This window comes from Choloepus didactylus, chromosome X, assembly GCF_015220235.1.
Source record: "Choloepus didactylus isolate mChoDid1 chromosome X, mChoDid1.pri, whole genome shotgun sequence".
In the NCBI taxonomy this organism is placed as follows: domain Eukaryota; kingdom Metazoa; phylum Chordata; class Mammalia; order Pilosa; family Megalonychidae; genus Choloepus; species Choloepus didactylus.
Genome location: NC_051334.1, coordinates 76,816,935 through 76,834,038, shown reverse-complemented (window position 1 = coordinate 76,834,038; position 17,104 = coordinate 76,816,935). Strand labels below are relative to the sequence as shown.

The 17,104-nt window shown below is 35.9% G+C and overlaps 1 protein-coding gene across 4 annotated transcripts in view; it reads left to right on the top strand.

The window, feature by feature from the left end:
• Positions 1 to 17,104, top strand: part of HDAC8 (histone deacetylase 8) — a 244,657-nt gene that overhangs the window by 136,243 nt on the left and 91,310 nt on the right. For all 4 annotated transcript variants that reach the window (XM_037821203.1, XM_037821204.1, XM_037821202.1 and 1 more), the window contains 3 exons: positions 1,089 to 1,201; positions 5,021 to 5,098; positions 5,702 to 5,810. In XM_037821203.1, the coding sequence (XP_037677131.1) occupies positions 1,089 to 1,201; positions 5,021 to 5,098; positions 5,702 to 5,810 (300 nt within the window). The remainder of the gene's footprint in view (positions 1 to 1,088; positions 1,202 to 5,020; positions 5,099 to 5,701; positions 5,811 to 17,104) is intronic.

Below are 17,104 nucleotides of genomic sequence, written 5' to 3'. Positions count from 1 at the left end.
CACCTGTACCTGTCTCATTGATTCAGCCTGTGAACCAGGGCATTGTTCAGAATATGAAATGTTATTACAGAAGAAATTTCGTGCAGAAGTTTATTCATTGTGTAGACACTAGAAAAATCTTTTTAGTCTCATGATACCCAAGATGCCTTTTTTTAATGATACTTGTGCCTAGAATTCTGTTTCAAGTAAAATATCAGAGAGAACTTAGGGGAAAATGGACTAGATATTTGAAGTGTCTATGGAAGCAAAAGAAACTGAAACATATATGTTGAGACCTTAAAAATAAATAGAATACATTCTTGATGATAAAGAATGTTCTTTTACATCTAATCAGCAAAGCCTAATGGAATTGTAACAAAAGCATGGATTAATGCTGACAAATAAAATGACACAGCATGACCAATAGCAAAGAAGTTAAAGGACACCAATGAAGAAAATGAAGACAATTTTAGTGAAGGAAACAAATTAACTTTTGAAAAGGCTGCATCAATCTCCATGGTAATAATTATATTCACAGAAAAGCAACCATATTATACTGCCCAGAGATTGTGCATTTGTACATTCTATACTCAGTTTTTATGAGCAACAAGTACCGAGACTTATTCAAAATAACAACTTCTAGGTTATATCATAAGATTATTATGGAGACAGTCCATTCTCCAACATCTTCCTCTGGCTGAGCACGATTGTCTTTAAGGCTCCTTCTAGGTTCTAGCTTTCTTAAAGTCCTATAAGTGATAATCATTGTTCATCCCAATGACTCCAGGGTACTATAAATTCTTTGAAATGATTCCTGAATCATAAAGAAAGGTTCTGTTTTGTTCAGTATAGTTATAATATTCTAATTCTTTGAAAATTTAAGATCCTAAATAGAAAATGTCACCAATCAACCTGAATATTTAGTTTACCAAGACACTTCATTCCCTGATCATTCTGAGCCTTTTACTATGTAATCTTTGTAGGTGAGTTTTTGTTTATCTTAAAAGAAGGGGGAATTGTAAAGGAATAGACAAGAGTTAGATCCTTAGCTGTAGAGACTCCCTTGGAATACTTTTAGCTGTTGGCTGTAGCAACTTGTTTTCTTGCAGAGATGAAGCATCTGGTTTTTGTTATCTCAATGATGCTGTCCTGGGAATATTACGATTGCGACGGAAATTTGACCGTATCCTCTATGTGGATTTGGATCTGCACCATGGAGATGGTAAGCACTTCAGTTTCAAAGATGCTTCAATGCTAGGATGGCAGGATTTGTATCAGTAAAGCTGCTTCTGGGCAACTGGTAAACAGAAAAATGCCTGTTGCAGTTGAAATTTTTCCTAATTGAGAATCCTAAAGTAGGTAGGGTATAGATTCTTCTTACTGATGCAATTCCTGTTTTGCTCACCAGGCTGCTTTAAATACCAGGTTCCTATAATCTCTTCTCCCCTCTCCTACTGCACCAAAGCTCTGCAATACAGAATGTTAAGAAGTGGAAATCTTGCCTAGTGTTTACTCCAATGCTCAGTAACCTCTTCCAGACCATTTTTATAGGTTCTTTTTGAAATCTGGTTTGATCTGACAGTCTTATTTCATCTCATTGATAATTCTCTCAAGATAGAATTGGGTGTATGATGGACTAATATTCTGAATTTTCCACCAATAGGGATACCACCTCATATACTGATCAGAATCTGCTTCCTTTTTGTATTGCTAAAATATGTAGTCCTGCACAAACCCAGGGTAAACTTCTGATAGCAGCAGAATTTCTAACAATTGGCTTTAATCCATTTATCCCCTCTCAGAAGATTCCACTGAAAGGATTTCTCCAACCCTCCTCTGTACTTTCCATCTGGAACATAGAGCATTTGTGACAATTGCCCACATTCTCTTTCTTTAATATATCCTGTCTGTAGCTTGTATTTCTGTTAATCTAGGAACACTTATCCAGTAACTTATTGGGTAAGGGTATTCCCTACCCCTCTCCTACATCAGTGATTACTGCTTCCCTGTTCTCAGTTGCAGATAAACTAGCACAACTCAAGGCATAAAAGAGGAAAAAAATAGTATATGGCTAGGGTTAAGGTCTGCCAAACAGAAAAAGAAGGAAGAAATTGTGAGGGAAACCTCCCCAGGGAGCATCGCCTGGATGGACGCCACCATGTAGCCATGTCAGAAAATTAAAGGGCACAGAGAGAAAAGGGGAGGATGGTAAAAACAACCAACACACTACTTTGAGAACCATGTTCACTGAATATCTGAATACTCAGCCAATGCAAAGCACAATCTTGCTCAAAAACCTTCAGAGGCTCCTTATTGCCTGTAGCAGGGTTTGGCATTTGGCCCACAGTTGGTTTTTTGTATGGCCAGCAAGCTAAGTATGGTTTTTACATTTTTTAAAGGGTTGTAAAGGAAAAAGAAATATATGCAATAGAGACCATATTAGTTCACAATGCCTAAAATATTTACTATCTGGTCATTTAGTTTGCCAACCCCTGGCCTATAGCAATGGTTCTGTAGGCCAGGGGTTGGTCTATAGAGCTTCAGGATGCTTCAGGATGACCTGAAGAAATAGTTTACTTTAAAATGCAGATTCCTTGGTCATGTTTACCAGGTACTCAGATTTAGTAGGTCTGGTATGGAACCTGGGAATTTACATTTTAATAACACTCCAATTGTTCCACAGGGAACACTTTTAGAAATAGTGGTCTTCATTGGAAAGTCCACACTACCCATTTTTCAAGGCCTGCCTCAAATTGGCCTCACTTTCATCTTTCCAGCTTTATCTCTCACTACTTACTCCCCAGGCTACTCTATTCAATGATCCCCAGACATGTCTCACTTATTCCCATCTCCCTGACTTTGTTTCACTCTTTCCTAAATTTCCTCCCCTTTTGCATCTCCAAATGCTACCTATTAGCTCAAGTTCCAACAGTAGCTGATTTGCCCTTACCACTCCAGCCTAAGTGTTCTCTCTCTCCTCTCAAGTCCTATATTGTTTATATCCCTGACTTGATATTTACTTACATATTGTCCTCAATTGTTAGTTATCTTTTAAATAGGTCTATGTCTTCTCTTCTCACAGAAACTATAAATTCCTCAAGAGCAGGGATCAAGTTGTTCACTTCTTTCTGTCCTATACAACGCCTTGCACAAACAGGGTCTATGCATATAATAGTGATTCAGTAAAATATTTGTTGAATGAATGAATGACTGTGAAATTCAAACTATTAGTATCAGAGTTCAAGAATAGAATCAGCTCTGTTGAACCATATAAAAATGAAATAAGACTGTCAGCTGAAGCCATTCTTTTCATTTGCAATGTTATTTCTACACCATTTAGAGTTTCCTGTTTTATCCAACTTTTATGGTGTGTTTCATTTCAGTTTATTTCCCCTCTTCAGCACCTCCTTTCCACTGACCTCTACCCCACCTCCAAACCCCTACACATTTGGTTTATTTTAAATCTCCGAGGATTTCATAACTAGCATCATGTGGTAGCTTCACTGACCACTACTATCCTATTCTCACCTTCTTTCATCTACCTAACCATTCTTTTCTTTCCCATCAAGTCTCATGCTCTCCACCTGACTACGTCTATGTTCTTTTAAGTGTGGTTTTATAACAATGCCTAGTGGTATTTACCATGAGAAGAAATACAAATGGCCACTAAACATATGAAAAAGTGCTCAACACCCTAATACTCAGAGGAATGCAAATTAAAATGAGACCATTCTTTTTTCCTATGACAATGACTAAGATTAAAAAGAATAATACCCAGTGGTAGTCAAGGTGTGGGAAGTTGGGAACTGGTACATGATTGATTGAATAAATTGTTACAACCTTTCTGGATGGATAAATAATCAGGATTTTTATGACTTATCCTTGTTTATAGTTCAGTTTCTAAATTGAAATCCTCTTTTAATTTATTTTGTTTTGTTTTGTTTTGTTTACTTCATGCTTCGTGCCTGGAGCCTTTAACTGATTTTAACTGCCTCCCTACAGCAAAACGTAAGGCTTGGGAAATTCAAACATACCTGTGATATACAAATACAATTAATATTTTTTAAGGTTTCTGTTGGCCTCTAATGAAGACTGAAAGCGTTAAGTAAACATAGAGACAATTTCCTGAAGTATAAAAGAGGGTAGTACATGAATTTGCTAATAGTTCTTCCATTTTACAGACTGATTATCTGAATATAGTATATCTACATGTGATTTGGGGAGGAAAAGCGTGGAGGTGGGCAATGTGTGTATCTGTATAAATAGTGGCCTTGAGGATTACCTTAAATCCCGTCTTCTTTCTCCCCTGCATCTATTTATTTTCTGATTCTGTTTAAATGGGAAGAAGGCCCCTGCCTGGAAAAATATTTTTTTTCCTCCCCATATTTCTCCAGGCTTTATAAGTCTGTTATAAAGCTGTTATTAAGAGACAAGACCAGGGCTATTTTCAGCATGACATGTTTTAGCCAGAAGTATGTACGCAAGGGGCTTCGTGTGACTTGCATTTACAACTAAATCTGTATTTTAGGCAGGCACTTGATAATTAGGTTTTCACTGTATAATGCCTAACATTTGTATTAGTCATGTTTTTCAAAGGGTTGCCACATTGTCTTCTTTGAAAAAATTCCAAGAATTTAACTAGAACTACTAAAACAAAACAAAACAAAATTTCCAAGATGGTATCATTTTCCTCTATTCAGTCTGTTGATAATGCCTCAATTCTAATCTCTAGCCCTTCCCCACTTTTTGAAAAGATTGTCAAACAAAGCCCAGACATCTCATTGCTTGGAAAGAAGTCCAGTTATAGTGTGCCATGAATTTGAAAAGGAACCCCAAAATTTCACTTGGGGCCAAAGTTCTACCTCATCCTGTAATTACAGATCAAAGACCAGAGCTTTTTGTTACTTTTATTCTCAGTTACATTAGATTTATTATTGCTGCCTTCTCATCTTTGCCCAACAGCTGCTTTCTAGAATTTCAGTTGTTGAAAAGAGTAGTTCCATATATGAAATGATTCTTCTGACGTTTCTTTCTCTGATAGGTGTAGAAGATGCCTTCAGTTTCACCTCCAAAGTCATGACCGTGTCTCTGCACAAATTCTCCCCAGGATTTTTCCCAGGCAAGTGGTCTGTGTGTTCAGTATTACATTTGAAGAATAAGTAGAGCAATTGTCTGTATATTTCTTATATCTTATATTTGGGTAATTCCATACTGTTTATGTCTTATGGTTGTTATTCTATGCAAAATTTTAGCCCAGGTCATTTGAGGTGATAATGACAAGAGGAATGTAAAGTTGTTTCTTTTTCAGGATAATTTTTATGGACTGTCACAGACAGCTCACTTACATTTATCCTGTGTAATACATAAAATTCTAATAATTGCAATGATACATTAAAATCATGTCACCCTCAGAAGTGTGAAAAATCAAGCAGAGTTAATCTCTTTTTTATTTGACCCAGCAAGATGGAAACCAAAGTTTTTCTATATCCTTGTGGTTTTCCTGCTTACCGAACATTTTTCACTACAGTTATTTCTCCATGTTATTTTTCTTAATTTCAATTCTTAGAAATCATAAGTAATTCAGGATGGATCTCCTAATTGAATGGCAATCTATAAGTTCCTTTTTGGTCTTTGAAATTCCTATCAGAGAGTCCTATTTCAAGTTTTCTAGTTCTCATGTTCTTAATAACTCATCATGGTGCCTCTCATCTCTCTTTTACAGGAACAGGTGATATGTCTGATATTGGCCTAGGGAAGGGACGGTACTACAGTGTAAATGTGCCCATTCAAGATGGTATACAGGATGAGAAGTATTACCACATCTGTGAAAGGTAAAGCAGTAATGCTGAGCTAGTAACAAGTGGATTGAATTTCTGTAGGATGAATTGGCCCTCGATCTCACAGAATTCTTGTTTTCAAGGAACAATTCGAAAAAGAAAACCACTGTATACCCACATAGCTTTTGTACACTGTTCATTATGCTTATTTGATTGGGTAGCCATCCCCTGTTTAAGAGATCCAAGTGGCTGTACCACAGCCATGCTCCTGGTTTGACCTTACCTACTACCTAGTATGATTAAGGCCATCCAGGAGCAGAACTTTTAAGCTGCCCTCAGGGAATCCCTTGTCTGCTATGTTCTTAGCTAAAGAAATCTGCTTGTAGGTGATTTCATTAACTTGGAAGGGTATGTTTCAGTTTTTCATTATTGAAATCTGTGCTTCACTCCATTAGTGTGAATATTAGAGAATTGACTATAATTCTTTATTATGTGTTTTTGAGTTCTATCCATTGTGTTAAAATTGGAGTCTGGGGTCTGTTCTTTTTACACTATGGTTAAGGATTAAATTACAGAGCCACTTGTAGGCAGACAGCTTGGTGGCAATGCAGAGACTGGGACTGAAAAGCCCTATAGATTGGGTGGGGAGCGGGGCAGGGGAAGGGACTCATTCAAAAAACTTGAGATTGGTCAGGCACAAATTTGCTGCTGACAATGGCAGCAGAGTAAGGGAACCTAACTAGAAGTCAACAAGTCAACATTTCTTAAGGTAAGTAATGAGGATTGAGGTGCTTTTGATCCCTCCCCAACTCAGCTCAGATTTCTCCCAACCTCTGGTGGAAACAGAGACTTCCCAAAGTAGCCTGTACTGGTCATCATTACTGATACTTGTATAAACAAGTAGAACTATTAAAAAATGAAAACTTTATGCTTTTAGCTCAAGAGATTTAGTGAGCCAAGTCATCATTCAGCAGCACTTATTCTTTTCATGATTTTAGATTCTGATCATGTCCCCTGGCTACCTCTATATTTTCAGACTGAAAAGGTCTTCTTTTTGGAGCCTACTGTTGATGGTTTTAATTGCCCTTCTTTGTTTCCCTGAGGCTCTGTTCTGTCCTTCTTGAGATGTGCAGATCAGAGCTGCATATGTAACTGTACCAATGGAGATGTCCTTTCGTTTTATGTAAAAGGAAAAGAATTTTGTTTTCCCTTCAATCCTGTTCTTGATAGTGCCCAACATTTTGTTGCTCCTTTTTGCCATAGCAGGAAACTAAGTTGTTCGCTTCAACTTGTTGTCCACAGTACTCCCTAGAGCTTTTTCCTGGGTCTTAATTGAAAGGTCAGCACCCATCATCCTGCAAGTATAATTTCTAATATCTGGCCCGCCCTAAACAGGATCGCCTTACACATGCCCCCATTGAAGTTCATCTGCCAATAATAAAACCTCCTGAGATCTTCCTTTATCCCCCACTAACGTGGCATTTCATTCCATGGAAAAACTTAGTATCATCTGCAGCCTTGAGGATTTCCCAGTACCTACTCCTGAGGAACTCTGCTACTTATCCTTCTACAGTCAGAAAAATCTCTGTATTTTCTTTTCTTTCTGTAAATCTACTACATGATAAAAAATATTTTAAATCTCATGGTAATTCATTTTAAAAATTAGCTTTGGTATTAAACTTAATCAGAACCATTTTAAGTTAGTTTATACCCTAAGGAAAAGATCCATAGAAGATTGCATACGATTTCCCTTTGCAAAAACCATGTTGCCTGCCCCCCTCACACCCCACCACACACACACACACCCAGTAGATTGATGGCTATTTTGTACAGGAGGCTAGCACTTATTATAGCTTCTTCCAGCTTGCCTACTAAACAACCAGGCACTCATCAGTTTATAGATCCTAGAGAGGGCCCTTTTTCCCTATGGAGCAACGCTGGCAACCCACACAGTGATCATCCAGAATAACAGATTACAGATTTTCATTAGAGGTACAATAATTTTTACTTTGATTTCCTTCAGAAGTCAAATCTGGTTAGGGCATTATGGAAGACACCTGTGATTCCAAGGAAGCCAGGAACATCTCTCCCATTTGTTGAACTAATACCTGAAATTCCCTCAACAGGAAGCAAATATATTATTCTACAATTAGAAATAGGGCTTAGAATGCAATTTGGGGGCAAACCTCTCCTCCTTACCCCCACTCTGTTGTAGATGTATGGTTTAACAGAGCCTTTCTTGACAGCAGTTTTAAAAGGGTTAGAGCATGAGCACCCTGAGTATTCAGAGGATCAGGAATTAGGCAGTGGAGCAGTGGAGGGAAAGGGGTACAAAAAATAAATAATCTTTGCAAACTAAACAGTTTTGCTGAGGGCCAGCCCTTAGTCCCAGTCATTATACTTTTGACTACGTCTGTTTTATGACTTGGAGCCAGAGCCTCTGGCCCCTTTGCCATTATTACCTCTGATGCATCTGCCTACCTCAAAAGATAAATTAAATATACTCATTTCAAAAAGTCATTTGGTAAATACAATGGGTTAGAGATGGAATTTTTACATGAAAATAACACCAAAAGACCTTGGGCTGCATTTTTTGTAACAGACAATTTCACAGTCAGATCTTAGGTCATTCAATGCTAATTTAGAAGGGCAAGGGTCACTGATACCCAAAAGCTTACCTTAATTTCCATTGGAGCTACTACAGTTGGTATAACAGGTAGAATCCAGTTTTAAGTAGCATAAATGACCATCAGTATTGCTCTTTAATCAAACTTCCTCCTTCAAATGGAAACTGATGTTCACAGTATAGAGATGATGGAGGTATATTATATTATTTTTGTATCTGAAGCACCCCTTCTGTACACAAACATCCAAACAAAGTTTGTTGGGAGAGGGAGGCTGTTTTGCCAAAGAGAAGGTTTGCTATTTCCCAAGCTATGTCGTTTGAAAGGGGAAATACTGCTTTACCTGGGTTTAAACTTTTTGCTCTCTAATTGTGTCTGAATGCCATGTAAAATAGTCTTAATAATGTTTAATTTATTACTTAAAATGCTGTGTTGATGACTTTGAGAGCATTTATAAGTTAAAAACTGTGGGGGGAAAGTTCTTCCTTGCTGGGGAGATTTAGATAAATAGTTGGGTACTACTCAAAGACCTCAAATTTTGCAGGATGACCAAACTACTTGCCCACTGTGACTTGTCATGACTATGCTTAGTTTCAATGAAGAAATTCAGAGTTGGGCTTATACATCTTAGTTTATATCTTCCCTATCATTTTACAGCCCTAATAGCCAGAAAGCATTCTCTACTAAATATCTGATTATAGTATAGAATCTCACAGAAAATCTATATATATCGTGTATATATGTGTTTGGATACATATACTGATTTTGACAGTTCAACATCTTGAAAAATCACATTTTATTAAGAATATATTCAGCTATACAATTTGTAAGATAATTGAGTTTAGATACTGCATAAATACTTCACCAAAACGAAAACATTGTTCAACAGACTGCTCGATGAAGAGGACTTATGAAAACTCTACTAAACAGGAGTTCTTATTCAAGAGCAGTCTTTAATCCACATATGCAAAATTTTGCTAGTAAGAGCTATCAAGACCAGAGAAACATCCTTCTTCTACTTAACTAGCGTTCATAATGGTAGTCATTGAAGTATGAGTCTACCTGTATTTGTTCTTTGGTCTGTTTACCTTGAGTCCTATGGCTTATATTCTGAAGCTCAAAAATAAAGGAAACCTTTTATTCCTATTGACCTAATGAACGAGTCAACCAGAGACCCCCAGAAGCAAAAAATAAATAAATAATAATAACAACTTAATATTGTGCCTCCTTCTTTATATGAAAGAAATATTCTACTTTTTAAAAAATGTTTTCTTAGAACTTCAACTGCTTTTTTCAAAAGTTTCAAAATCTACTGTGAATAGGCTAGCCAAAGGAGCCTACCCAGAAAGAACTTGTTCTCTAAGACAATACAGAGGAATAATTGATTGAAGCCCAAGTTTTTATTCCCAAGCATAATCTTTTTATTCATCTATACTGAGCCCCACTGACATCCAACAAAGAAAAGAAAAAAATATAGCTAATACATAATACTTACTATAGTGTATTCGTAGTATATGTTTATTATTTGTGTTTATTATACACGAATTTATCTTAGACTCTGACATCTCCTCTTAAGTTCAAGTCAGTACTGTTTTAAGCACAATATCAGTTCCTGTGGGTATGGGGCCAAACTTCATTTCTCCCAGGCCACTCTAACCTTTCTGTGAAAGAATCAAGCACCTCAAGTCACTTTATATAGTTTTTAAAACATTAATTAACAAGAAGGAGGAGGAGGAGGACAAGGGAGGGGTAGAGAGAGAAGCTACCATGCTGCATAATTTACTGTGACATAATTTACTATGTGCCTGGCACTGTGCCTAACACTACTGATGTAGAAATCCTTGAATGTATTTGTATCCTTGAATATAATACAACTATTTCATTCTTTCAGCAAATATTGTCTACTCTATGACTGGCACTGTACTAGTCACTGGTGGTAGTATACAAGAAAGATAAGCCTCCTGCACCCTGGAGCTTAGCTTATAGGGAGCATTTGTCTATGCCAGCAACTGCACTAAACATTTATATTTATTCATTTGACCCTTATAACAATCTACAATACCTACAAAGGTAGGTACTGTTATTCCCATTTTACAATGAGAAAACTGGAGTTTAGATAGACTGATTTGCTTAAGGTCACACAACTAGTAGGAGGTGAAACCACAGTTTGAACCCACATCTGTCTGCCTTTTAACCATCACCTAGAATGTCACATAGAAGTACAAAATTTCATTGTTGCAAAAAAACAAACAAAAAGAAGAAGAAGAAACTACCATCTCCATTACTTCTTGAGAAATTTTATCTTGGAAGATTACAGAAAACCTCTAATAAAGAAACCATTTAACTTTATACAAATGAATCAAATGCTCTTTAGGATAACAATCCATTGTGTTTATGTATTTCTGAAAGTACAATTTAGATTTTTACCCCACCCTCAAAGAATAATAATTTTCTAATCCGGAGGATTTAATTGCTAAGTTTATGGATGGAAAACAAAAATAAATATTGCCAAATTTTGCTTTTTGCATTTTAAATTCCTAGTTAGAATTTAGAAAAGTGGATATTCTGTAAATATTTTTTCATTCATTTTCAAAGGAGAAAATCATGACTTCCTGCTTTACAAAGTGAATTGTGTCACATGTCATTTTATAGAGGTCTTCTCATAGATTTACATCCTTTTCGGGTGATTTTTTAGACTAGGTTTGCCAGAGATTAATGTTCCACATTTTGGAACTTTAGTCATAATTTGTATCACCTCTTGGTAATTGAAGAAAACTATATCTTCATAAAGGATAGGGATTGTCCATCCATGCTTTAAGCTTTTCTATGAATACCAATTGAATAAAATGAGAACAAAGGGTCATCTAAAGGGCATTTAAGATGCCCTATTTTTTAACCTTTTTATATAATTTCAAACTTACAAAACAATTGCAAAAATAATACAAACCACTTACAGAGAACTCCAACACACCTCCTACCCAGATACCCAGATCCACCAAATTTTAACATTTTGCCACATCTGTTGTATTATTCTGTCTATCTACCTATGTATCTATGAATCTATCTCTGCCTCTGTCTGTCTGAATGTCTGTTTTCTAAATGTTTGAGAGTAAGTTGTATATATCATGCTTCTTGAACACTTAATAGGATATTAAATGTAACTACCTTAAATATAGTTATCAATGGGTACAGTTTATATCAATTCAACATTGATATAAAGCTTACAGTCTATATTCTAATTTTTTATGTCTAATAATGTCATTTTGGGCATTTGCTCCTCCATTGTTAGATGGAGGATATTGCATTTAATTGTCACTGTTCCTTTTTTTTCAATTTTTTTTAAAAAGCAGTTTTATTGAGATATAGTCACATATCATACAATACATCCAAAATGTACAATCAGTGGCTTTTAGTATATTCACAGTTGTGCATTCATCACCACAATCAATTCTAGAACATTTTCAGCCTCAAGAGGGTTCACTATGTTATACAGTCTCATGTTTCATCCTCTAGCTTTCCTTCTAGTGACATATACGACCATAACTTTCCATTTTAGATTTCACAATCAATTTTAGAACATTTTCGTTACTCCAAAATGAAAAACCCCATTCTGCTTAGCAGTCATCTCTCAATCCCTCTATCCTTCCCCAGCCCTACTGTCTCTATACATTTATTTATATTTACATTTTATATAAATGGAATCATACAATATGTAGTACTTTGGGTCTGGTTCCTTTCACTTAGTAAAATTTTTAAATAATTTTATTTTTTTAATTAGAGAAGTTGTAGGTTTACATAAAAGTCATGGAAAAAATAAAGCATTTCCATATACCCCCCTATTGTTGACACTTTGCATTAGTGTGGTACCTTTGTTACAATTATTGAAACAATATTAAAATAGTACTATTAACTGTAGTCCATAGTTTATATAAGGTGAATTTTTATTCCATATTTCTATTGTTAACACCTTGTAATAGTGTACATTTTGTATAATTCATGAAAGAACATTCTTGTACTATTAACCCCAGTCCGTTGTCCACAGCAGGGTTCACTGTGGTTATACAGTCCCATGTTTTATCTTCTAACCTTCACTCTAGTAACATACATGACCCAAAACTTCTGCTTTCAACCAGATTCACACACATAAATCAGCGCTGTTAATTACATTCACAATTGTGTCCTACCCTCACCAGCATCCATTTCCAAACCTTTGCAACCAATCCATATAGAAATTCTGTACAAATTAAGTATCAGCTCCCCATTTTCTATCCCTTGGTAATCTATATTCTAGATTCTAATTCCATGAGTTTGCTTATTCTAATTAGTTCATAAGGGTGAGATCATACAATATTTGTCCTTTCCTGTATGACATATTTCACTCAGCATAATGTCCTCAAGGTTTGCCCATGTTGTAACATGCACCAGGACTTCATTCCTTTTTACAGTTGAATAATACTCCATCGTATGTATGTATCACATTTTGTTTATCCATTCATCGACTGGGATTGTTTCCAACTTTTGGCAATTGTGAGTAATGCTGCTATAAACATTGGTGTGCAAATATCTGTTTGAGTCCCTGCTTTCAGTTTTTCTGGGTATATACCTAGTAGCAGGATTGCTGGGTCATATGGTAATTCTGTATTTAGCTTCCTGAGGATCTGCCAAATTATCTTCCACGGTGACTGAATCATTTTGCATTACCACCAGCAATGAATGAGTGTTCCTGTTTCTCCACATCTTCTCCAACACTTGTCATTTTCTGTTTTTTTTAAATAGTAGCCATTCTAGTGCGTGTGAAATGGTATCTCGTGGTTTTCATTTGCATATTCCTAAGAGCTAGTAATATTGAGCATGTTTTCAAGTGCTTCTTAGCCATTTGTGTATCCTCTTTAGAGAAATGTCTATCCAATTTTTTTGCCCATTTTTAAATTGGGTTGCTTGTCATTTATTGTTGAGTTGTAGGGTTTCTTTATATATTCCGGATATTAAACTTATCGGATATGTGCTTTCCAAATATTTTCTCCCTTTGAGTAGGTTGTCCTTTCACTATCATGACAAAGTCCTTTGATGTACAAAAGTTAATTTTGAAGTGGTCCCATTTATTTATTTTTTTGTTTCATAGCTTGTGCTTTGAATATAAAGCCTAAGAAGTCATTGCCTACTGGAAGATCTGAAAATGCTTGCTACATTTTCTTCTAAGAGTTTTATGGTACTGGCTCTTATATATAGGTCTTTGATTCATTTTGAGTTGATTTTTGTATATGGTGTGAGATAGGGGTCCAACTTCATTCTTTTGCATATCTAGTTCTCCCACCACCATCTGTTAAAGAGACTGTTCTTTCCCAATTGAGTGAACTTGGCACCCTTGTCAAAAATTAATTGATGATAAATGTGAGGGTCTATTTCTGAACTCTCAATTCAATTCTGTTGGTCAATATATCTATCCTTGTGCCAGTACCATCCTGTTTTGACCACTTTAGCTTTGGAATATGCTTTAAAGTCAGGAAGTGTGAGTCCTCTAACTTTGTTCTTATTTTTCAAGATGTTTTTGGCTATTTAGCCCCTTACCCTTCCAAATAAACTTGATAATTGCCTTTTCTATTTCTACAAAGTAAGCTTTTGGAATTTTGATTGAGATTGTATTGAATCTGTAAATCAATTTGGGTAGAATTGACAGCTTAACGATATTGGTCTTCCAATCCATAAACACAGAATATCCTTCCATTTATTTAGGTCTTCTTTGATTTAGCAATGTTTTGTAGTTTTCTGTGTACAAGTCCTTTACTCCCTTGGTTAGATATTAAACTCTTTTAGTTACTATTGTAAATGGAATTTTTTTCTTGGTTTTCTCCTCAGATTGCTCATTTCTAGTATATAGAAACACTACTGATTTTTGTGTGTTGATCTTGTATCCCACCACTTTGCTGAACTCCTTTATTAGCACTAGTAGCTTTGTCATGATTAATTCTGGAGTTTCTATATATAGGATCATGTCATTTGCAATAGGGAAAGTTTTACTTCTTCCTTTCAAATGTAGATGAGTTTTATTTCTTTTTCTTGCCTAACTGCTCTAGCAAGAACTTCTAACACAATGGTGAATGATGGTAGTGACTGTGGGCATCCTTGTCTTGTTCCAGATCTTAGAGGGAAAGCTTTCAACCTCTCACCATTGAGTAAGATGGTAGCTGTGGGTTTTTCATATATGCCCTTTATCATGTGGAGGAAGTTTCCTTCTATTTTTATCTTTCAAGGTGATTTTATCAAGAATGGATGCTGGATTTTGTCAAATGCCTTTTCTGCATCAATTAAGATGATCATGTGGTTTTTCCCCTTTGATTTGTTAATGTGATGTATTACATTAATTGATTTTCTTTTGTTGAGCCCCCCTTTCATACCTGGGATAAATCCCACTTGATTATTTTGTATAATTCTTTTGATGTGCTGTTGGATTATATTTGCAGATTTGTGAGAATTTTTAATGCAATTTTATTGAGATATATTCACACACCATACAAACCATCTGAAGTATTCAATCACTGGCTCACACTATCATCACATAGTTGTGCATACATCCCCATGATCAAATTTGGAACATTTTCATTACTCCAGAAAAGAAAGAAAAAAGAAAATCCTAATCCTCCCATACTCCTTATCCCCCCCGCCCCCCATTATTGACCCATAGTATTGGTGTGGTACATTTGTTACTGTTGATGAAAGAGTATTAAAATATTACTATAAACTGTAGTCCAGAGTTTGCAATAGGTATATTTTCCCCATATACCCCTCTATTAGTAGCTCCTTATAGTAGTGTCATACATTTGCTCTAGTTCATGAAAGTACTTTTTTATATTTGTAAGCTTAATCATGGACATTGTCCACCACAATATTCACTGTGTTATGCATTCCCATGTTTTAACCTCCAACTTTCCTTCTGGTGACATACATGACTCTAAATTTCCCCTATTTTGTGAGAATTTTTACATATAGATTCATAAGGGAAATTGGTCTATAATTTTCTTTTCTTGTAGTAGGTTTTTTGGCTTTGGTATTAGGGTGATATTGGCTTCACAGAATGAGTTAGATACTGTTTCCTCCTCTTCAGTGTTTTGGAAGAGTTTGAGAAGGTTGGTATTAATTCTTGGGTTGATCGGTAGAATTCTCTTGTGAAGCCATCTTGTCCTGAGCTTTTTTTAGTTGGGAAGTTTTTGATGACTGATTCAATCTCTTTTCTTGTGATCTGTTGAGATCTTCTGTTTCTTCTAGAGTTAGTGTAGGTTGTTTGTGTGTTTCTAGGAATTTGTCCATTTCATCTAAGTTGTCCAATTTGTCCTCCCTCTCATTTCAGATTTTACTTATTGCATCTTCTCTGTCTTTTTCTTTGTCAGTCTAGCTAAAGAGTTGCCAATTTTATTGATCTTCTCAAAGAACCAACTTTTGGTTTTGTTAATTTTATTGTTTTTTTATTCTCAATTTCATTTATTTCTACTCTAATCTTTGTTATTTCTTTCCTTCTGCTTGCTTTGAGATTAGTTTTCTGTTCTTTTCAGGTGCCATCTTTGTGAAAAGCTGTTTGAATATCTTTGATTAATTGTTCCAACTTCTGAGTCTCCTCTGAAATTTTAATTTGTTCCCTTGACTGAGCCATATCTTCCTGTTTCGTAATATGGCTTGTAATTTTTTTTGCTGATGTCTACGCATCTGATTATATTGATAAGTTAACTCTGTAACTCCATTTCTCCCTTCTTTCTAGGGTTTTATCATTGGTTGGATTTGTGTTAAGGCTCTTCTTTGACATTTGGTCTAACTTGTTGTTGAGCTTTAGAGTAGCCTGTGTTTAACCGTTCAGATTTTTTCAGATCGTCTTCATCTAATTCTTGCCCTGGATAGGTGGTGCACTTTTTAACATTGCACATTTTGTGCAATTGTTTCACTTCCTTCTCTGGGAATCTTGATCTTGGCAGTTTGTTTTTGTGCAGACTTTTCTCCCCACCTCCTTTGATTTTTTAAAATTTTCTCCCTCACTCAGTGCCCCATTTTCCTCATACTTGCTTGTTCTGGGACCTGACCTATCTCACAGCAGTCCAGTTTAAATCCCACCCCACCCCCATTTTTTTTTTCTGTGAGGCTTTTCTGCCTCTGATTTCTTCCTTATTAGGGTATCCAGCCCTGGGGAGCCATATAGGATCAATCTAGAAGGGTAGGTAACTTTGGAAAACTTAGTTTTGCCTTTAGATTGTTCAGCCAACTGAAACTGGATTGAGTGAGGCCTCAACAAATCTTGTTCTAAGCAAGTGGGATTTGTCCCTTTATTTGCTTAATCTCTGGAGAGGCTTTTTCAGGGGATGTTTTATATTGCCATGTTGATGACATCACTCCCCCAATTCCATCATTGTTTCTTTAGTCTCTTTTTATTATTGTGGAAACATATATATGATGTAAAATTTCCCATTTCCCATCTCAGTTTCTCAGAAGATACAATTAACTGGGATTAATCACATTTACAATGTTGTGTTGCCCTCAGCACTATCCATTACCAGAACTTTCCCAAAACCCCAAACATAAACCCTACACCCTTTTTGGATTAACTCTCCTTCCCCCCACTGCCCACCTCTGATAACCTACATTCTCCATTCTTTCTCTATTAATTTGCATGTAAGTGGAATCATCTAATATCTGTCCTTTGTGTCTGACTTATTTCACTCAACATGATGCCTTTAAGGTCAT